This window comes from Mesoplodon mirus (genome assembly GCF_964341445.2).
Source record: "Mesoplodon mirus genome assembly, chromosome: 3".
Classification (NCBI taxonomy): Eukaryota; Metazoa; Chordata; class Mammalia; order Artiodactyla; family Ziphiidae; genus Mesoplodon; species Mesoplodon mirus.
Window position 1 is genome coordinate 35045925 of NC_138978.1, and position 23204 is coordinate 35069128.

A 23204-nucleotide genomic window follows, 5' to 3' on the forward strand; every position below is an offset into this window, starting at 1 on the left:
GCTGGAAGAGACAGAGAGAGGCGGGGAGGGAGGAAGAACTGGAGGGATCGCCGGCCTAGTGCATGTTTTTAAACGTGCATCTAATCCGATGAAGCCAAGCTTGGGATTTCTCTGGGATCCCAGGACTGGCTTAGCTGCGTTTTTGCTGAGATTAGGAGAGGAAGGCAATGGGAAATTCGCTGGGCTGCGTTAAGGAGCCGAAAGATTCAATAGCTGTTCCTGAGAAGACTCCCATATCTCCTAAGAAAAGGGTTCGGTTCAAAAGGAAGTGGAGGGGGAAGAAAACCCCTACTCCAGAGGTCCCTCGTGAGGAAGAACCCTTGCAAGGAACTGGAGTCATCGAAGAGACGGAAACCCTGACGAAGTTAACAGTGAGTCTCCAAAAGGAGGAAGGAGTGGGAGGGGTAGAGCCACCCCCCACAGACATTTTACTGCCTGGGGACTCGGCCCCCAACTCAGGGGTGGGAGATCAGGGGATGATCGTGCAGGTGAAGGAGAGATTCCAGGGGGAGATCCAGACTGCTCAGCTTTTGTTAGAGGATGAGTCATCAGTTGCCAGAGGGGTCTGGGATTCCCTGGAAGAGGGGATGACTGTCATCGCTCACCTGCTCGATAACCCCGCAGAAAGGAACTGTGAGAAGTCAGTGAGCCAACTGGTGGAATTTCCGAGGGCAGCATCCTGCAGCAGCAGGGCCGTGCTGCTGCCTTTGCATGGACGGACTGCAGTGGAGAAAGGAGATACTCAGCTTGGATTTGGGAGCAACACTTTCCCCAGGACAGACTGCCCCACCGACACAGGAAGTCAAGACCATCTTTCCGAGGGATGGAGTGTAGGGGGAGGAACCAAGGGCATTTTAAGTGCCCCTCAGACAGGTGCCTGGATTGTGGAACGTTCTCCTTCATCACTGCCGGCCCAGTCGAGGGGCCAGAGCTGCACAGAGCCTGCCCACGTGGGTCGAGTGCCGCCCCAGGTTCCTAGACTGCCTGCTTCTCAGAGTGATCTATCCATCAGTGGCCTGACTGAGAGCATCTTGCCCTCCTCCTCTGGCTATGGCAGCGACAGGCTGCACTTACGAGGGGTCCAGCCTAAAGATACAGAGCCTGAAAAGAGCTCCACGTCCTTCTCAGAAGAGGATGGCACCCTTTCTTTGGAGGCAAGCCCCACCCCCTTAGGGGGTCTGGAGGAGGTAGGTGGGCATGTTCAAGGGGTAGTCAAACAGCGGTTTGTATTACTGGTCTCAAACTTACGAGAGTGGAATGTGGCGAGCAGTGAGGAGCTTGGTGCTGCTTCTCAAACTTTACCTGTTAGTCAAGTACCAGTAGTTAGCGACTGCTGCGCTTGGCAAGCAAAATCTATTTCAGGTCTGCCCCTTGATGCTTGAAACTGTCTTGTGGTCTCTGGGGAACCCCTGACTCTGGGTAACCATGCCGCATAATTGCTCGAGCTATCTGGTGGGGTTATCTCTCCAGCTGCAGTGCTAGGTAATACTTAACTCTCAACAGGTCTGTTTATCAGCGTCCCTGCTGTCGGAAGTTGTGGTATGGCACGTCCCTGCTGTCGGAAGTTGTGGTATGGCACGGAGGTGATGGGGAGGCCTGGCTGACTCCAAAATGAGTGTGGAAGGGCTGAGGGGTGGTTGTTCTTCTCCCTGGAGAATGATGTTCTTATTGGAGCTGATGTAATTCCCCCCCTTGGGGACACTGCTAATGGCAACACCCATTCAATATGTGTTTAGGTGGAGAGGCTAGTCCTCCTTTGGTTCCTAATTCCAGCATTAGAGGAGAGGAGCATGGATTTATCTGGAGATTAGTCCAGAGCTGGGGGGAGGGGGGGGTAGAGAGGGAGTTAGGGCAGTTTGAAAGTTCAAGGCTAGAAACAGTTTGCTTTCTGATTGGACTTGTTTATGGCTCTGACATGTTTTTGTTTGTGAGATGTATATTCAGACATAAGTGGAGGTGGTGGTAGTTTTAGGTGGTGGGTGCTGTGAATGTTTTTAGGGGTCAAGGAGCAAGTGGGAATTCAAGAGCTCTGAACACTGAGAGGGAAGGAGACTCAGCAAGACCCTGGGTGGCACAGGGTCTGGTCTGTCACATAGGGGTGTGATTGTGTAGGTGACTAAAGTTATAATTCATCAGTGACTGAAGAACTTTTATTGGCATGTTAAGTCTCTGCAGCAAAAGAAATAAAAACCTAGGCTCCCAGCGCGGCAAGAGGTGGAAGACGGAGGATGGCATTTTCCTTGCTAGGCTGTGGGCAGCTGCCCTGATGTCTGCAAAGCAGACAGTGTGGCCCACCTACAGGTGCCCTGCTAATCATCAACAGTACGAGGCTGAGGAGAGGCATAAATTTTAAGCTGATCTGTGCTTAAAATGACCTTTTGGGTGATGAATTTCCCCCATGGATAGGCCCATTTCAGTGCCCTTTGTTGTTATAGAGTTTGGAGACTCCAAACAGTTGGAGGAAAAGATGGCCATTGAAAAATATTTATTATGCGGTTGGGCAGGAGGCATCCTTGGGCTTTTCCATATAAAAATGTGTGTGTGTGTGTGTGTGTGTGTGTGTGTGTGTGTGTGTTAAAGTAGAAAGGCAGTGAGGCTGCGGGGGTGGGGGTGTATTTGAGGTTCATCGGATAAGAGGGAATGTCAAAGTCACCTTTTATCTTTGTACAGAACAGATGTAGAGTAATTGTGGCAGAACCAACTGCTGAACTGACTGCTCCTTTGATATTCCTGGGGTTAAAGTTGAAGCTGTGGAGGCATCACGATGATTTAGGATACATTCTTATAATTCGGTGTGAGACTTTCAGAAAGTTTGGAGTATAAAATGTGAAGGGACTCCTAGTGGAAATCAGTTCTAGATAATGGCCCATACATGACTGTGGTGCTTTTGATGTGGGATCTCCACCCTGGAGCAGGAAGGTTCTGGACAACTCTGTGAGGAGTCTCCAAGAAAAGATTGGTGGGAGTAGACTCTGATCTGTAGTTTAACAGAATCAACAGCAGTGTGATTCTTGGGCTGCTCAGTATGAGAATCATACTGGTGTGTGGCGTTTTCTGGGCAGCCAGGCTCTACATCCCGTCCCAGCTACCCCTTGAGAGCAGACACAACCAGACTACTCAGTGATGGCCCAGGCAGAAAAACTAGGTGGCCCGGAGTCAGCTCAGAAGGCTGACACGTCTCTGAGGCTCTGTGTCCATCAGGTGATGCAGGGACCACAGGCTGACCATTCTGTATGACAGATAAGAAGTGACTTCTCAAGATAAGTGTGAAATCCCTTCAGGATGAAAGTCCTTAAGGTCACAGGGGCCTCAGACCCTCTTTGGTCTCTGAAGGCATTGTCTTCAGGGAGCTGCCCCCTCCCTGGCAGGCTGTTCACACGGCCTGGGGACAGCGTCAGCTGAGAGACAGGGCAGCGTGTTTTGACACTGCAGACCTCCTGTGAAATGTGGATTGCACCACAAGGCGAGAGCATCTGACTGGAGTGAGAGCCCTGGGAGGACACGGGGGTCAGAAGAGGGCCGCTGCTCGTCACACACCAGCTCCTTCGCGGAGAGGGGCAGCAGGCGCTTCAACAGGGTTGATTTTTTGTTTGTTTGTTGGTGCTCGTTTTGTTTTGTCTTTAACATGTCAGGGTAGTAACCCTCCGCAGAAACAGTTCGAGCTTCAGAGTGGTGTCTGTCCTTGGCATAACTCAGGCCGCCTTGTCTCTCCCGTTGATCACTCCAGGGCATGGTGATGGGAGTGGGGCCAGGCTCCGGCTGCACAGAAACTTGGCAGTGGGTTTGTTTCTTTTCAGGATAGAGAGAAATGGGAACTGATTCTGATGCTTGCTGAGTGCCGGGTTTAGGTAATAGAAGACAGATGGTCTGCTTTTCTGTTCACCTGGTAGAGTTGATTTTTCTCTTGACAGGAAACAGTTAACAAGAGAAACAGGATGACAGGGGTCAGGGGACAAAAATGGTTTTCAGAATAAGTAGACTCTGATTTGGAGCCGGACGGGAGCGAGTTAACAGCAGTTGTACTTTGATGTCAGACAAAGGCCTTCGCTGGTCCATTCTGTCTCTCAGGAGGACTCCCTACTCCCAGCTGCCATCAATAGCCATAATACCTGACTTAATGGAACAAGGAAAATTGTTGAAAATCCTTTTCTTTTCTCTGTCTTGGCTCCACTGCCAATTGTTAGTGGATTCTGTTGATGGAGAATTGGCTGTATACCATTGCCCTTGCCACAAATCCTTAGATTTCAGGTGAATAGTCAGATAACTCTGGGGCTAGGAATGATGAGAAGGAAATCAGTAGGTATATTATTTTCTGGGCTAAGCCTTTTCAGTTATAAGTATCCCTTTCCCATTTCTCCTCTTTCATTATAGGGAAAGTAGTTTTACTAATATTGGCTTTGTATTACAAGAAGAAAGCAAAATTAACCAGATGATACTATTGGAGGAATGTAGCAGTTAAAGTTACAGTTAGAGCTTCATTTAAGAAAGGAATTTTCTTTAAAAAAATTTTTTTTATTTATTTATTTTTGGCTGCGTGGGGTCTTTGTTGCTGCCCGCGGGCTTTCTCTAGTTGCAGCAAGTGGGAGCTACTCTGCGTTGCGGTGCGTGGGCTTCTCTTGTTGCAGAGCATGGGCTCTAGGTGCACGGGCTTCAGTAGTTGTGCCACATGGACTCAGTAGTTGTGGCTTGTGGGCTCTACAGCGCAGGCTCAGTAGTTTTGACGCATGGGCTTAGTTGCTCCGCAGCATGTGGGATCTTCCCGGACCAGGGTTCAAACCCGTGTCCCCTGCATTGGCAGGCGGATTCTTAACCACTGCGCCACGAGAGAAGTTCCTTTCAAAAAATTTTACTTAATTGAAAATATTACCAAAGAATCATTATTTTTCAGGTATAACAATGGTGTTGTGGCTATGTTTAAAAAAAAAGAGTCCTTTTAGAGATACATACTGAAGTGTTTTTGGAGGAAATGATAGTGTGGGATTTGCTTCATAATAATAGGGGAGGGGTGAAGTGGGTGGAGTGTAGATGAAACAATATTAGCTATGAGTTGATATGGTTGAAACTGGGTGATGGGTACATAGGAGTTCATAATACCATTCTGCCTTTTTTTGTATATATTTGATATTTTCCATTTCAAATGGAAAGTTGTTTTTCTGGGTTTTGATTTGCTTTTTGCTGCTCTTCTCACTAATTTGTTTTGGAAAATGTATTTTTGTCAAATTGTTATTTATATTATTAACATGTAATGTGTTTATTATTATCTTTATTATTATTATTGTCTTTTTTTTTTTTTTTTTTTTTTGCGGTACGTGGGTCTCTCACTGTTGTGGCCTCTCCCGTTGCGGAGCACAGGCTCAGCGGCCATGGCTCACGGGCCTAGCTGCTCCACGGCATGTGGGATCTTCCCAGACCAGGGCACGAACCCGTGTCCCCTGCATCAGCAGGCGGACTCTCAACCACTGCGCCATCAAGGAAGCCCTCGTTGGGAGGTTTTTGATTACTGATTCAATCTCCTTACTAGTAATCAGTCTGTTCAGATTTTCTATTTCATCATGATTCAGTCTTGGTAGGTTGTGTATTTCTAGGAATTTATCCATTTCTTCTAGGTTGTCCAACTTGGTGTGTAATTTTTCATAGCAGTCTTTTATGATCCTTGATCTTTCTGTGGTATCATTTGTAACATCTCCTCTTTCATTTCTGATTTTATTTGTCTCCTCTGTTTTTCTTGGTGAGTCTAGCTAAAGGCTTGTCAATTTTGTTTATCTTTTCAAAGAACCAGCTCTTAGTTTTGTTGATCTTCTCTATTGTCTTTTTCGTCTTTATTTCATTTATTTCTGCTCTAATCTTTGTTATTTCCTTCCTTCTACTAACTTTTGGCTTCATTTGTTCTTCTTTTTTTAGTTCCTTGAGATGGAAAGTTAAAAATAATGGTAGAATTATATAGTGCATATACTGAAAAAGGACTAATGTCCCGAATATATGAAGTGTAGTATAGGTGATGTGGTTAAGAGTGTGGAGCCAGATTGGCTGAGTTTGAATTCCAGCTCTACTACTTAGTAGCCATGTACCTTGGGGCAAGTTACTTAAATTCTCTGTGGCACAGTTACCTCATTTGTAAATTGAGGATAAGAGTAGTATGTACTCTGTAGGGTTGTTGTGAGAATTATATGAGTAAATTCAAGTAAAACACAATAGATGTTCGTTATTAATATTATTATTTAAATAATTCCTATAAGTAAACAAGAAAAAGGTAAACACACTAGTAGAAAAATAGGGGAAAGCCCAGGAATAAGCAGTTCACAAAAAAAGAAAACCCAAATGCCTCATACACAGGAGTCTTTCTCACTAGCAATCAAAGATATAAAACTCAAAACAGCAACAGGATGCAATTTTATACCCCTCAGACTGGCAGAAAATAAAACGTTTGAAAATACAGAGTGTAGGTGAAGATGCAGAATGATGGAAAAACCTCTTCACACCCTTGTGGATAGAAATATAAATTGGTATTGTTATTTGACAGTAGTTTGGCAGTATTTAGGAGAATTTAAAAATGCCAGTAGTCTGTGACCTAGGATTTCCATTCTAATTGTATTCCCTAGAGCAGCGGTCCCCAACCTTTTTGGCACCAGAGACCAGTTACATGGAAGACAATTTTTCCATGGATAGGGGTGTGGGAGGGGGTGGGGGTGTTTCAGGCGGTAATGCGAAATGTGAGCGATGGGGAGCGGCAGATGAAGCTTCGCTCACTCGCCTGCTGCTCACCTCCTGCTGTGTGGCCCGGTTCCTAACGAGCCGCGGACTGGTACTGGTCTGCGGCCCGGGGGTTGGGGACCCCTGCTCTAGAGAGACCTCCATGACTCTGAACTTGAATATTGAAAGGAGCACCCCTGATCTTTACCTAACTCTTCTGTAGGGAATAAACACAGCTGCCATGAGATCCTTCTAGCCAGGCATTTGTAATGAATTATTGCATTGTGCCTTCACCTGTTTCTTGAATGGAAGTTTTGAAAGACTGATGCCTTCACTGTAGCGGGATGAAGTCAGCTAGAAACTTGAGGACATGTGAATCAAGTATCTGTTAGCTCATTACATCTAGTTCATTCCCTGAGACTTATGTAGACTTGCAAAGTCCAAAATCCTCAGCCTGGTATTCCAACCCCTCCATAATCTCTCTAATCTTCTCTCCTATATCAGTTCCCAGTTTGAGCTTTCATGTCTTTTGTTTTTAATATGCTGAAATTTTTATTTTTTAATTTTTAATTAATTAATTAATTAGGCTGCCTTGGGTCTTTGTTGCTGCCCGTGGGCTTTCTCTAGTTGCGGCGAGGAGGGGCTACTCTTCATTGTGGTGCATGGGCTTCTCATTGCGGTGGCTTCTCTTGTTGCGGAGCACGGGCTCTAGGCGCATGGGCTTCAGTAGTTGTGGCTCGCGGGCTCTAGAGCGCAGGCTGAGTAGTTGTGGCGCGAGGGCTTAGTTGCTTTGCAGCATGTGGGATCTTCCCAGACCAGGGCTCGAACCCGTGTCCCCTGCATTGGCAGGCAGATTCTTAACCACTGCACCACCAGGGAAGCCCTCTTCTTAGATATTAAAACTCAGCATAGATGTTGTCTTATCATCTCTGCAGAGTTCCTCGACACTGCTAGTTCGGGTTACTTGCTTACCTCTGTCACAGCATTGATCTCTCTGATTGGTATGTTGTCTCCCCTACTGAATTGCTTGAGCTTGAGGCCCAAGGTTGTGCTTCTGTCCCAAGATACCAAGAACTTGAACACAGCTCCTAGAACATAGGTGTTGCTCAAGAAATAACAACAGAATGAGTCAGTCCCATGGTGATTGACTGTTTTGTTGTTGTTCTTCTCCCTCGTCCTAACATATGGTGTCTGACATAGTGTGAAGCACAGATGAGATGTTGTTCAGTAAAAACTTACTGACTTATTAGGAACATGCTCAGTTTCTAGATAATACTTCAGAGAAGGAATTAATCAAGCCATGGGGAGTGTACGTTGAAAGAAAATTTAGGTAGATGAGTTTAGTCTCTGAGATGGTAATGAGGCTGTGCTCTCTCTCCAAATGGTTCCTTTTAAACATCCAGATGAGGGAGAAAGCTCCCTGACACTGAAGCTGGAATTCTCCATGTGGGAGATTAAGGTAAAAGCTTCTGCATATCCCAAAGGACAGCACTGTGCAATCACATGTGAATATTACATGAAAAGATGGACAAAAGCCAAATTTAATTATTGAGATGATTTTGATGATAATCCCATTTTTCTCATCCAGTTCACAATCTAGGAAAGGCCCTAATCCAAACAGGGTATTTTTCCTTCCCCTGAGGGATCTAAATATTTCCCTGTCTCATTACAGCTATGTGGAAAATCTGAAGTACAGCTGTTCATTGAACTGCTTCCAATGCAATATACAAAGATACTGTGATTGGCAGACAGGAGATGCCATTGGAGATATTGACTGTGATATTGTGGAGATACAATATCAATTGACTAACTGGAATTTCTTTTTTGGGTAAAGAACCCAAATACTCACATTTCATTTTGCTTATTCAAATTCTATCCCTTTTCACTTCAACAAATCTATCTCCTGTTCCCAGCAATATTTTGCCTTAATATGTATGTGAAGCACTACAGTGGAAGAACTGGGATATGTCAATGTGGGTGGCATTTAGCCACTAAAATAAATAGCTAGAAATGTCGTTGAGGAGAACTGGCAGAGAATTGAGAATTGGTACTGGTGAGGGGCTGTTTACACTGGACTCACAGGATGATGGCGTGGGCACCATAATCCATCATTGGGTCCTTGGCTTGTTTGCTTATATACATTATATACATTATTTGCTAGGTAAGTTTGCTGTCGATAAAATAATGTGTCTCAGGATTCTAGGTGGGTCTTGCCCCCAAATGCATTTATTTGTTTATTTTTATTATTTTGTTTATTAACCAAGTGATTATTAATTAAAACATGTTAAGAGTCCACCATATGACCAGCACAACACCAGGTGCAATACAGAAGGACCTTGATCACTGAGTCTCAGAGATGCATCCCAGCTTCTGCTGGAACATATCCTGTGTTGAGGAGCTCTCCTTCATAGCACCTGCTATGATTTTAGGTCATTCTGATAGTTAAGATGTAGTATCAGCACCTCAGGAAACCTAATCTTGGGGAGATATTAAATAATAAAAATACATTAAATAATAGCCAATAATGCAAGATAGCATTTAATTGATGATACAGACTGACAGTGCTGTGGGAGTTAGACAGCAGTAACTGAAGGAGAACCACCATTTATACAAGGAAGAGAGAAGGGAACTTTGTCGAGCTCAGCCCCGTGTTTGGGCTGGTACTTCACTGTATAATACCGTTGACTGTCACAGCTATCCTGAGAAGGTAATAGGTGTGATTCCCACTTTACAAATGGTATAACCAAGGCCCAGCTTGTAGTTGGTGAACTTGAGATTCAACCCTAGGCTTGTGTGGAATCAAAGGCATGCACTTTTCTCCTCTCTCAGACTGACATTTCTTCAAAGTAGGTCCTGTGCTAGATTTTGGAGGTTTCTTAAAATAACTTTTTTCTAAATATAAAAGTTTACATAGGGCTTCCCTGGTGGCGCAGTGGTTGAGAGTCCGCCTGCCGATGCAGGGGACACGGGTTCATGCCCAGGTCTGGGAAGATCCCACGTGCCGCGGAGCAGCTGGGCCCGTGAGCCATGGCCGCTGAGCCTGCGCATCCAGAGCATGTGCTCCGCAACGGGAGAGGCCACGGCGGTGAGAGGCCCGCGTACCGCAAAAAAAAAAAAAAAAAAAAAAAAAATTACATAATGTAGAAAATTTGGGAAGTATAAAAATCATCTATAATGCTACCACTTAGAGATAACTATGATTACTAGTTTGGTGTATATACACATACATATATGCATCTATCACATACATTATGCGTATATATGACTATTACTTAACTATATGTTATATATTTTTCATGTAAAATCAGTGTTATTATATATTATTTTGTTTGTATTCTTTTTCTTTTTGTAAAATATGGTGATCATTTTCCTATCATTAACGTTTTCTAAAGCATATCTTTTTTTTCCATAAATAAGATTTTTTATTGGTAATAAAATCAGCAAACTTTATATGGTAGAAATATCTCAGAGTATTTTTACACTAGAGGAAGACTTAGCAAAGGCAGCCAGTTTATTTGACAACACATTTCCTTTTTTATTTTATTTCATTTTATTTGTTTATTTTTCCTCATCAATTACTTCCTTTTTTTTACTAAAGCATACCTTTTTACGTGCTACAAAGAATTCTACCATGTATGTGTGCTATAATTTATAACCAATCAATCCCTCGTTAGAGTTTAAGCTCTTTATAGCTTTTTGCTATAAAATATTTATCATATTTTGACAAGCATTCTTGTGACATATTTAAAGTGTACATCATGGTGATTTGATACACAGGCAGACCTTGTTTTATTGTGCTTTACAGATACTGCGTTTTTTACAAATAGTTTGTGGCAGCCACGCGTTGAGCAAGACTGCTGGCATCATTTTTCCAACAGCATTTGCTCACTTCTTGTAATATTTCAAACTCTCCACCAGCAAAAAGATTACAATTTGTTGAAGGCCCAGCTGATGGTTAGCATTTTTTAGCAATAAAGTATTTTTTAATTAAGGTGTATACATTGTTTTTGTAAGACATAGTGCTATAGCGCATGTACTGATAATATAGTATAGTGTAAACATGACTTTTATATGTACCGAGAAACCAAAACATGCATGTGACTCACTTTATTGTGATTGATATCTCCTCTATTGCTGTGGTCTGGAACTGAACCTGTAGTACCTCCCAGGTGTGCCTTTGTGTATATATTGAGAAAGGATTCCCACCTCTAGTTAACTACTAACATATCCATTACGTCACATTTTTGTGTGTGTGTGAGAACATTTAAGTTCTACTCTCTTGACAAATTTCGGTTATACAATACAGTGTTACCAACTGTAGTCACATATCTTTTACATTAAATCCTCAGACCTTATTCAACTTATAGCTGAAAGTTTATACCCTTTTTCTATCCTCTCCCTGTTTCCCCCACCACTATCCCTTGGCAACTACTTTTCTACTCTCTGTTTCTATGACTTCGACTTTTTTTCTTTTTCTTTTTTTTTAGATTCCACATATAAATGATATCATGCAGTATTTGTCCTTGTCTGGCTTATTTCACTTAACATAAGGCCCTCAAGTTTCATCCATGTTGTCACAAATGACGGGGTTTCCTTTTCCATGGCTGAATAATATTCCATTGTATATACCACAACTTTTGATGGACACTTAGGTTGTTTACATATCCTGGCTATTGTGAATAATGCTGCAGTGAACATTGAGAGTGCAGATATCTTTTCGATATCTTGTTTTCATTTCCTTTGGATGTACCCAGAAGTAAGGTCGTTAGATCATATGATAGTTCTGTTTCTAATTTTTTGAGGAATCTTCATACTGTTTTCCAGAGTGATTGTACTAATTTATAATCCCACCAAGAGTGCACGAGTGTTCCCTTTGCTCCACTATTTTACCAATACTTGTTATGTTGTCTTTCTGATGACAAGCCATTCTAATAGGTGTGAGGTCATAGCTCATTATGGTTTTGATTTGTGTTTCCCTAATGATTAGTGATGTTGAATACCTTTTTGTGCACCTGATGGCCATTTGTATGTCTTCTTTAGAGAAATGTCTATTCAGATCTTCTACCCAATTTCAAATCTGATTGTTTGTTTCTTTGCTTTGAGTTGAATGAATTCTTTGTATATTTTGGATATTAACCCTTTATCAGATATATGAATTGTAAATATTTTCTCCCATTCCGTAGGTTGCCTTTTCATTTTGTTGATGGTTTCCTTTGCTGCGCACAAGCCTTTTAGTTTGGTGTAGTCCCAATTGTTTGTTTTGCCTGTTGCCTTTGCTTTTTGATATTGATAAACATTCTTGTATAAAATTTTTTGCACATTTCTCTGATGATTTCCTATCAAGTGTATGTGTATTTTAAGACTTATTAAAAACCGTCCTCCAGAGAAATTAGGCCCTTTATACTCTCACCAGTGGCAATGTATGAGAATACCCAATTTCAGATATTCTTTCCAATACTGAGTAGTATCATTAAAAAAAAAAGAAAGAAAAACTATTCTAATTTGACAGGTAAAAAAGTGACCTCTCAAAATTTTAATTTGCATTTCTTTGACTACCAAATAGGGTGAATATATGTTGGAGTTGTCATCTTGAAGTGCTGCCAGCCTTGGATTTCCCTCTTCTAAGAGCCATAATGTATGAAGAGAAGGTTAAAAGGCTTCATCTTATTTATACTAAATTACTTCATATCCTATCTTTTGGCAGATCTCTGACATCTACATTAGTGGAGAATCAGGGGACATGTCAGCTAAGGAGAAGCTGCTCCTGTGGACCCAGAAAGTGACAGCTGGTTACACAGGAATCAAATGCACCAACTTTTCCTCCTGCTGGAGTGATGGGAAGATGTTCAATGCACTTATTCACCGATACAGGTAAATACAGTGGAGTTTCAGTGGGCCTAGAGAGGCTTCTTCTCATCTCTTGTTTGTAATCAGCTGTAATGCCACATTTCCCCTCAACCAACATCCAGGCTCTGATTCATTTTATTTATTTTAAAAAGGAATATGTATTGAACTCCTGCTATTCCAGGCACTGGGCTCATATAGCAGTGAAGAAAACAGCTAAATTCTTGCCCTCATGGAGCTTACTTTTCAGTGGGGAAGATAGGCAATAAACAAATAAGTGTATGCTGTCTTACAGTGGTTAGTGCAGTGGAGGGAAAGAGAATGATGGAGGTTGTGATATTTTGGACAGGGTGGTCGGAGGTGGTCTCTGATAAAGTTGTTGGAGCAGAGTCATGGATGAGGAGTAGTGGGCCATGCAGGTCTCTAGGCTCAGCATGTTTCACTCGGAGGAAATAACAAGTGCAAAGGGCCTGTAGTGGGGGACTTGCTTGGAGTGGGTGAGGAAGATGGGAATTTTGAATGACGAAAATCAAAATTTATTGTACTCTTAGTGGTCATAAACACTCATAGGGAAGGTTGATACCTTTCCCTTGAAATCCAACAAACCTATTATTATGTAAGTTTAGAATTACCGAGCACTGGGCTCCTGGAGTGTGATTAAAAGTGGGACTAGTGCTCCTCTAAACCTCTTGCTTTCTCTCTAACTCATCCAGTGTTTTTCAGCTCTGAGTACTTTTAAGAGGGTTTCTTTGTGTGAACTCCCATGTGCTATGTAGCTGGGGGCCTTTCATATACCTTGGTGGACTTTTACAGACCTGATCTGGTAGATATGGAGAGGGTACAGATCCAGAGTAACCGAGAGAATCTGGAACAGGCTTTCGAAGTAGCAGAAAGACTGGGCGTCACGCGGTTACTGGATGCAGAAGGTGAGAGCTGACTGAAGTTGATGATGTTTGACATATATTCATTATTCCTTCCCCCGGCGGGTTCCTTTGTTCTAAGACATTTCTTGCCTTTTGTCTCTCAGATGTGGATGTGCCATCTCCAGATGAAAAGTCTGTAATCACTTATGTGTCTTCTATTTATGATGCCTTCCCTAAAGTCCCTGAGGGTGGAGAAGGGATCAGTGCTACGGTAAAAGAACACTTTCCTAAAATACCTTCTGCTATGATTTGTTTGGGTGGAATGTATTGACTAGAGTAGGTTTCTTAAGCACTCAGTGTATACAGAGCACTTTTAAACAGAGCAAACTGAATCCACATCATCTTTATACATGGTTATTGTCCTTGGTCTGTGGGAATGAGTCTAGATATCACTAATTTTGCAGCGTCCAGCATAGGCTATTCTAGGTGTCAGGAAATTAAATCCCATCTTGAGAGTCCTTGAGGAGCTTTGAAACTGGGACTCTGAGCATTAAACTGAATGGCTGGTGTCTGTGTAGGCAATTAGAGGAAAAGATTTTATGTGGTTTAGGATGGCCTGAGCTACTTTCTCCTGTGCTTGTCTTGCATACTGCTAACCAGAAGGTGTGTGATATCTACCTTTTGGCAATAGGAAGTAGACGCCAGGTGGCAAGAATACCAAAGCCGAGTGGACTCCCTCATTCCCTGGATCAAACAGCATACAATACTGATGTCAGATAAATCTTTTCCCCAGAACCCTGTTGAACTAAAGGTAAAGTCATGGACTTAAATTGTTTTTTGTAAATTCACTCTGGGGAGTAAGTCTCAGAGCTTGTTGCTGCTGGCTCCTGGGTGAGGTGGTATGAAAAATTAGACCGGGTTGCTTGCATTCATTCACCAAATATTAATTTTGTAGGCACTTTATAATCAATATATACACTTCAAAGAAACAGAAATTCTGGCCAAGGAGAGAGAAAAAGGAAGAATTGAGGAATTATATAAATTATTAGAGGTAAGGACACTTATCCTTTGCTGAGACTTAGGGTTTGCTGGTGTGCTCTTTGTTGCTTCTTTGTTAGGCAGATTCCCTGCATCTTCTTCCGAACCTTCATTATAATAGCAATATTCTCAGGGTGACAAATCGAGCATCACTCTCAGGCTGCTCTTGAAAATTTACGGTAAAGGGGAAGTAGCAACCATCTCTATTTTTTAAAGGGCCTGTTGAAAAATGGCATACAGTTATTCAGAAATCCTGAGTTTTATACATATTTTCCTGTTTCTCAGAGGGAAGCTAATTCTTTCCCTAGAATAGAAAGAAAAGAGACTTTCCCTCACATTTTGATTCCTAGAGAATTTGAAGCTGTAGAGATGGGCATTTAACCTTTCCACAGTGGGAGGGAGGGGTATGGGGAGGACAAGAGGATTTATGGAAAGTATAGAAGGAATGGAAGGATTTCAAGCAAGTGGTCCCTGTATTTTAGAGGTAATTTTTTTAATACATTTATTTATTTATTTTTGGCTGTGTTGGGTCTTCGTTGCTGTGCACGTTGTTGCTTTCTCTAGTTGTGGTAAGTGGGTGGCTACTCTTTGTCGTGGTGCGCAGGCTTCTCATTGCGGTGGCTTCTCTTGTTGCGGAGCACGGGCCCTGGGCTCACAGACTTCAGTAGTCGTGGCTTGCGGGCTCTAGAGCGCAGGCTCAGTAGTTGCAGCGCACGGGCTTAGCTGCTCTGCTGCATGTGGGATCTTTGCGGACCAGGGCTCGAACCCGTGTCCCCTGCATTGGCAGGCGGATTCTTAACCACTGCGCCACCAGGGAAGCCCCCTACAGGCGATTTTTTTCTGTCACCTAGAGGTGAGGTACTGCTAAAATATTTGGTTGTTTCCTCTTATTAGTCAATGGGGAAAACTGCTGAATGGCTGGGTAAAGAAGCAAAAAATTAATTAAAACTGGGACCTGAGGAGGGCATGGCTGTGCTTTTGGACTAAAAGGGTTATCTCTGGGTTTTTTAGGTATGGATTGAATTTGGCCGAATTAAGCTGCCTCAAGGTTATCACCCTAATGATGTGGAAGAAGAGTGGGGAAAACTCATCATTGAGATGCTGGAGCGAGAGAAGTCACTTCGACCAGCAGTAGAGAGGTGGGTCCAGAGCCTGAAGGTGACATTACTTACTGGGCTGCTTTGAGGCCTGCACTTGACTATGGTCTTGATCTCATTTTAGGCTGGAATTGCTGCTACAGATTGCAAACAAAATCCAGAATGGTGCTTTGAACTGTGAAGAAAAACTGACATTAGCTAAGAATACACTGCAGGCTGTAAGTCTGACTGTTCTATCTCACTTCTTATGTTACATGTTTTCCACTTCTAACCTTGTGCTCTAATGGTTGAAGTCAACAGTTAAGGGATCCAGCTTCCTTTCTCTTGGAATTGCAGTGGACCGCCTGGCTCCCTTGGTCCTAGTGGGTGGGAGCAAGGGGAGTTTTCCCACTCTTCTTCTCCCTTTCTCTCTCAGGACGCTGCTCACCTGGAATCAGGACAACCAGTGCAGTGTGAGTCAGATGTCATCATGTACATTCAGGAGTGTGAAGGTCTCATCAGACAGCTGCAGGTGGATCTCCAGATCCTAAGAGATGAGAATTACTACCAGCTAGAAGAGCTGGCTTTTAGGTGAGGAACATGGGACTCAAACGGAGGGCTTGCTTACTGCTGAGGCTCAAGGATCAAGAGTCGGGTACTGAATCTTGTAACCTGGATGCTAGAGGTTAGCGTCTCAGTGGGGATGTTATAGGTATTTGGGGCAGGAGAATTCTCATGGTAGAAGACAGTTTCCCTTTACTGTTGGCCCTGCCCACTAAGTACCTGTAGGGTTCCCTAATCTTTGTGTGGCATCTTATAATGCACCCACATGCTTCAGGGTGACTGCAGCCGTGTGGGACCACTTCTGCTTTAGAACTGCTGGGGTGATTTGATGTAGCATTTCATGGAGGAGGAAACCAACACCCACAGAGGGGATGAGGATCTTTGTACAGAGCCGAGACTAAGAGCCGCATCTTTTGACCCCTAATCCATGGTTTATTCTGTTATATCATCCAAGAGTTATAGGAACTGGTATTGATTTATTGCCTTGAGTTAATGCTGTGACTTGGCATTTGCCTCAGTGACAGCTCTGAACGATGAAGATGTTAATAATATCACCTTGCATTCACAGAACACGTTTTCTTTCTCAAAACACTTTTCCTAATATAATCTCATTTTTATTTTTACCTCATCCTTGTCAAATGGATAGGGAAGATCTTAAAAAGCACGTTACAGATGTAATCTTTTCTTTCTCGTCTTCCATTTCAGGGTCATGCGTTTGCAGGATGAGCTGGTTACCTTGCGTCTAGAGTGCACAAACTTGTATCGGAAGGGCCATTTCACTTCACTTGAATTGGTTCCACCCTCTACTTTAACCACTACTCATCTGAAGGCAGAACCCTTGACCAGAGGAACCCATTCTTCTTCTACCTCCTGGTTCCGAAAGCCCATGACTCGGGCTGAACTTGTGTCTATCTCCTCCTCTGAAGATGAAGGCAACCTCCGATTTGTGTATGAACTACTGTCTTGGGTGGAAGAAATGCAGGTGGGTGTACATTCCAAATGCTTATGCAGTGCACTGAGGTTTACTGGATACAGCAGCTTGTCTCAGAGGGTTAGGTTGCTCTATGCCCCTTGTATAGATCCCCTCAATTATTGCTGCAACCTGGGACCCAAGCCTCCTTCTCTATTAAATTTTGAAAGGATAGGATCAGTTCAGATCCTCAAAATCCCATACTAAATGCATCGGCTTTTCTAATTTGAAGCCCTTTAGGAATCTCTTCCCTTCAGCCAACTGTGCTCTAACTGGGAGCTGGTGGAAGAAGTTGCAGAGTCTGTAAATCTGTTATCTTTTCTGAAATTCTCTCATTGTCAGAGGAGCTGCTTCTCTACTGTTGTTTTTGTCTCAGCTCTTAAGAGTAAGCAAGACTGCTGTGTTTCACAGTTCTCAGGGACATTATTTATATGTATTCTAGGATAATGGTTCAAGTTCAAGATTGTCCTCTTATCCTCTAACCCTTTTGTTTTGTGTTAAATTCTTCCCATCGTCGGATGATGGATCTTCCATGTACCAATAAATAAAAATATTCAAAGGCAAGCTGTTTTACAGTTATCTTCCATTGGCCAATAGTTGGTGGCATGAATGAAGCTTAGTATTTATAGATATTTATTTCTTATCTCCATTCTGATTGTGAAATGAAGAGACCCCATAAAGCGAAATGCCTAAATTATAAAGTTAAGCATTTCAGCCTGTGGGAATGCCTTTCTGGTTGGTAAATGCAGGGATGTGTTCCCATAATTCAGCAGCAAAAGGCTGCTTCTGCTGCTATAGGTGGTGGGGTTTATTCTCCAGCTCCTTGGGGGTGGTTATGGCATACTTTCCTGTAAGAGACCAAGATGGAGATAGTTTAGATGTCCTTTTTCTCAATCCCCTCTCCCCAGCCCCCTTGTCCAAACTGATTGTGACAGTTTTCTTTTTCTGCCAACTTAGCAGTAAATTATATTCGTAATTTTTCTTTTTTTCAGATGAAACTGGAGCGAGCAGAGTGGGGCAATGACCTGCCTAGTGTGGAGTTGCAGCTGGAAGCACAGCAGCACGTCCACGCCAGTGTGGAAGAACTGGGCTCAAGTGTCAAAGAGGCCAGGCTATATGAGGTGTGTGGCATTCAGAATCCATTATGGGAGGCTGGGGTGTCTGTGCGCGATGGGACAGTGCACAGCGCAGCTGTCCCTGTGGAAAAGGATACCCACGAGCAGCACTTCACCACAGGTCCCCTCAGCACAGGAAGCGTCTCTTGCTCTTTGAAATAACCTTGTGAGAAAGGTGGGGTTTTTTGCTTTTTTTTGTTTGTTTTTTTGTTTGTTTGTTTTTTTGCGGTACGCGGGCCTCTCACTGCTGTGGCCTCTCCCGTTGCGGAGCATAGGCTCCGGACGCGCAGGCTCAGCGGCCATGGCTCACGGGCCCAGCCGCTCTGCGGCATGTGGGATCCTCCCGCACCGGGGCACGAACCCATGTCCCCTGCATCGGCAGGCGGACTCTCAACCACTGCGCCACCAGGGAAGCCCTGAAAGGTGTTTTTTATTAACCCCTTTTTAGTAAAAAGAATAGTGATACTGAAAGCTAAGGTCAAAATTAGTAAGTAGTGAATGCAGTTTCCAAACTCAAGCCCTCTGCTCCCAAAGTTCATGCTCTTTCCACTTCATCATCTACCTGCAACAGAGAACTGGCAAGAAAAACTATTCACTTGGTCTCTCCTCTCCCTCACTCTTCCTATCTTCCCATTTTAAATTTCAACTCTCCTCTTCCAAAAAATCAACTGAGTAGTTGGAGGAATCACCAGGTATAGGTTTTGCTTAGAAACCTCCCAGAATTACTGGAAGCACAAGACCATGAGGTCATTCAGCTGTGCTCACTCTGCTGGACTGTCCTCACTCAGTGCTGCTCTGAGCTATCACATCTCACCTGGAGACTTGCTGTGCAAGCTTCTGTTTTCTCAGAGTAACCAATCTCTGTCTATGTGCAGACATAATATTTACATAGTTGAAATCATGCTGTAGATATAGTTTACTTACTCTTTCTCTAATATATTTTTATTTCATTCCTTTCTTGTCAGGGAAAAATGTCCCAAAATTTTCATACCAGTTATGTTGAAACTCTTGGAAAGCTGGAGACACAGTATTGTAAATTGAAGGTGAGTTTTGACTAACTCTCTTTTGTTCTGTTCATGGAGAATGTGGTTCCCTAATTCAGAAAGCTCTTGGTTTGAGCCTGTTTTGGTTTTCTGTTTGTTAGTTTATATTGTTCACTGTGCAGTTGTTCATATGTATCATAACATTTTCTCAATTTTCTTAATGGATCAAAAACCACTGCCCCAGAAAGTTTTAAGTAAGTAGAGCTTATCCCAGTTATCATACTTCACCAAAGCAGTGGGTGTATGTGCCCTGAGGCATCAAAACTAAGTCTCCCCCCGCCGCCACCCCCGCATGGCTTGCGGGATCTTAGTTCCCCGACCAGGGATTGAACCAGGGCCCTCGGCAGTGAGAGCGTGGAGTCCTAACCACTGGAACACCAGGGAATTCCCAAAAACCAAAAGTTTAAGATTGACAAGGAGGGGACTCCTCTTCTGTCTGTTGTCCTTCATTCCTGTCTTTCAAGATGTCCAGAATAGGACAGTTCCAGGATCATTCTTTATCCAGGGAGCCCCACACAGGCCTGGCGTGTTCTCACTTCTAGCTGGGATTGACCCGGGCTCTCTGGGAGTCCTGTACCAAACTTGTACTAAATTTAAGTCTGTGGAGAAGCACCCAGAGATTGAAAAAGCAAGGCTAAGTTCATTTTCTCAGCTATTCTTTGCTTTGATGTCAAATGTGATATATCCTACAGATGAAAGCCTAGCAGTCTAACCTTGTAATCCTGCCTTTGTCTAGGAAACTTCTAGCTTCCGGATGAGGCACCTTCAGAGCCTGCATAAATTTGTCTCCAGAGCTACAGCTGAGTTGATCTGGTTGAATGAGAAGGAGGAGGAGGAACTAGCATATGATTGGAGTGACAACAATCCCAGTATCTCAGCCAAGAAAAATTACTTCTCTGTGAGTCTAGCACAACAGACCTGTCATATTTTGTAATAGCAGCAGAAGGAGCCAGAGGGGCTAGTCTGCTGAGAGCTTGGGTTTCTGGATTTGCATTTTGTTAGATAGAAATAGGGGCCCCGCTTAATGCATCTGTTCCTGTGAGAAAGTGTATATAGAGAGAGGGGAAATCGAGCCCTAGAATGAATTTATTTAGAATGAATTTATTTAGAATGCATTTAGAAAGGTAGTGTCTTGGGTGAAGAGAGCAGCAGTCTGCAAATTGAATCATTTCAGAAGCAGTATAACTTTGTGGTCAAGGTTATAGGCTTTGGAATGTGATAGACCTAACATCAAATTCTTATTCCTCCACTTATTAGCTCTGTGACCTTGGCAAGTCATTTACTCTCCCTAGACCTCTGTAAAATGGGATAATAGTAGCACTTCAAAGCGTTGTGTAAAAGGTTAAGTAAGATTTAGTAAGTTAATATAGCAAAGCACTTAGTATAGGGCTTAATGTTGTTTGGGGTATATTCTTGGCTTCTTACAAATTCTGAATTCTCTTTAATTCATTCAGCAATTTTTTGGTCTCCATCTCTTGGTTTGTAAAGTGGGAAGGAAAATTCAGCATTGGCCAATGCAACAATGCTTCTTATGCTTTTCAGTGAAAGATATAAAGTAGGATTGTTTTTTTGTCATTTTCAGTTTGCCCACATTTCAGAGAATTTTTCAGGACATTATGAACCCCACGAAAACAGGAAGATTTTTAATAACACTTAACTTCATTAGAGAATGGTATATGATTCTTCTGAAGTAAAGAAGAAACAATAGATACTGTAATACAATAAACAGTCTGTATGAGAACAGAAATTAGGCTATGATAGAGACATAAAGAAAGGGAGCATCGAGGAGAAGGGGTCAAATCTGATAGTGAGGATCAGTACCCAGCTGCACAGAAGAGCTGGCGTCTAAACCAGGTCCTAAAGTGTTAACAGAATGTAGAGCCGGAGCAGGGCACTGCAGCTGAGGGTACAGTCTGAGCGGAGCCAGCCAGTCGGGGATGCGGATCAGGTACCGTGTTCAGTGGGTGCTGACCTGAGCCATCCACGCCAGCCACATTCCCTCCTTTCTTGCCTTCCGTCTCATCCTGTGTGACCCCACTTACTCAGGCCTGGCTCAGATCCCATATCCTTTTGATTCATTCTCCTGTAATTCCAGCACTTGTGCTCTTCTCTGAAACCCTCTGGGGTGCACTGTTTATGCCTCTCATTTTGGCACTAACCCTGGGTTGCGGGTTCCTTTAAAGTAGGGCGCTCCTCCCTTAACAGCACTTACTGAATAAAATTGAATTCAATTTTCAGGAATTGACAATGGAACTGGAGGAGAAACAGGACGTGTTTCGGTCTCTACAAGATACAGCCGAGCTTCTGTCACTTGAGAACCACCCAGCCAAGCAGACTGTGGAGGTATGTGACTTGAAGGTGTGAGGGTCAAGTGCTCAGAGGTTGTTACTATACAAGTATTCAAATCAGAGACTTAGCTCTGATGAGGGACTTGGAGCAAGGGTCAGGGAATCATGTGTCTTGGGTCTTCTCCCTTTTCTTCCCAGCCCCCAAAAGACTGCAAACAGTTTTGTTAATAGTCTAAGGAGGATACTACGAGAAACAACAGATACGATATTGACTCCTTGCTTCACGGGGAAAGTGACTTGAACCGTATTTTTTCTTTTCTTTTTTTTAAGGTTTTTTTTTTTTTTTTTCTCCCACGTCGTGAGGCTTGTGGGATCTTAGTTCCCTGATCAGGGATTGAACCTGGGCCCTCAGCAGTGAAAGCGTGGAGTCCTAACCACTGGACCGCCAGGGAATTCTGAACCATAGTTTTTCAGATAACTGTCTAGACAGACCCTGCGTGCCTTTTGGTGTGGTGCCTGTGCTCGGAGAAGAGAGGCAGTGGAGGAAGCCAGGAGAGACTGGCTTAGGCCTGGGTTTTGCTGACCAGGTCATTTAGTTGCAAATGAGTGTGGAAGAGGCCTTTTCTGGGTAACCCCTTCTAACAAAACCATGTTGGATGAAAGACAAACCTCTGTCTCGTGGGAAACTTTGAGCAGATGCCAGTCAAGTATCTCCACTTATCCTCTGTTGGCCTCTCTAACGTTAGCAGAGGTGTACTTGGAAGAGTGCATCGCACATGTATAGCAGGTCTGTTAAACCCATGCCCTTCTGTCCGTGCGCCTGGTTGTTGCAGGCTTACAGTGCTGCTGTCCAGTCCCAGTTGCTGTGGATGAAGCAGCTGTGCTTGTGTGTCGAGCAGCATGTGAAAGAGAATACTGCTTACTTTCAGGTATGTGGGCTATTGTGAGTGTGTGTGTGTGTGTGTGTGTGTGTGCGCGCGCGCGCGCGCGCGCAGAGAGGATGAGGAGGATATTTTTTTTCATTCAGGCAAGAGATTGTGAGTGTGACTGCGTGTGTTGGTGTGTGCCTGCAAGCGTGCACACGGGAGGGGTGAGTCTAGAAACACATCTGTATCAGTTACCCTTTACTGTATAAACCACCACCCCAAAAGTTAGTTGCTTAGAGCAACAACCGTTAGCTCGAGATTCTGTGAGTTGGCAGTCTGGGCTAGGCTCAGCTGAAGGCTTTTTTTCATCTTGCCTGGGTGACACGTGGCTGTAGGCAGTGGGCAGGCAGGTTGGGGGCTGGTTGGCCCCAAATGGTGTCACTCACACGTCTGACATTTGGTTGGGGTGATGGGGTACGAGTCCACATGCAAGTCTCTAGCATCCAGTAGGCTATCCTAGGCTCCTTCACAGAATAGCTGTGTTCCACAAGCAGCCAGAGAAGGCAGGCCCTGGTGCACAAGCATTTTTTTCTGCTGTCACGTGTATTAATGTGCCATTGACTAAAGCAAGTGATGTTCCCCTGCCCAAATTCTTTTTCACTCTCTCGTGCAAAGAGAATAAAACTCCACCTCCTGATGGGAGGGGCTGTAAAATATTAGAACCGTTTTTTGTTTTCTGGGGTTTTTTTTCTTTAATCTATTGCTACATCAAGAACATACTGCTTGGGCTTCCCTGGTGGCGCAGTGGTTAAGAATCCTCCTGCCAGTGCAGGGGACACGGGTTCGA

At 43.6% G+C, this 23204-nt stretch overlaps 1 protein-coding gene across 18 annotated transcripts in view; it reads left to right on the forward strand.

Annotated features, from left to right (window-relative positions):
- MACF1 (microtubule actin crosslinking factor 1) overlaps nucleotides 1-23204 on the forward strand; it is a gene marked incomplete at its 5' end in the record, with an annotated part of 343589 nt that overhangs the window by 154534 nt on the left and 165851 nt on the right. For 12 of the 18 annotated variants that reach the window (XM_082612369.1, XM_082612354.1, XM_082612360.1 and 9 more), the window contains 14 exons: nucleotides 12395-12561; nucleotides 13348-13460; nucleotides 13562-13668; nucleotides 14089-14208; nucleotides 14353-14448; nucleotides 15447-15574; nucleotides 15657-15750; nucleotides 15948-16102; nucleotides 16781-17057; nucleotides 18038-18166; nucleotides 19126-19203; nucleotides 19940-20101; nucleotides 21442-21546; nucleotides 22325-22420. In XM_082612369.1, the coding sequence (XP_082468495.1) occupies nucleotides 12395-12561; nucleotides 13348-13460; nucleotides 13562-13668; nucleotides 14089-14208; nucleotides 14353-14448; nucleotides 15447-15574; nucleotides 15657-15750; nucleotides 15948-16102; nucleotides 16781-17057; nucleotides 18038-18166; nucleotides 19126-19203; nucleotides 19940-20101; nucleotides 21442-21546; nucleotides 22325-22420 (1827 nt within the window). Of the gene's footprint in view, nucleotides 1-85; nucleotides 1188-12394; nucleotides 12562-13347; nucleotides 13461-13561; nucleotides 13669-14088; nucleotides 14209-14352; nucleotides 14449-15446; nucleotides 15575-15656; nucleotides 15751-15947; nucleotides 16103-16780; nucleotides 17058-18037; nucleotides 18167-19125; nucleotides 19204-19939; nucleotides 20102-21441; nucleotides 21547-22324; nucleotides 22421-23204 lie in introns of those variants that run through there. The other 6 variants (XM_082612353.1, XM_082612364.1, XM_082612365.1 and 3 more) reach the window with 4 other exon arrangements.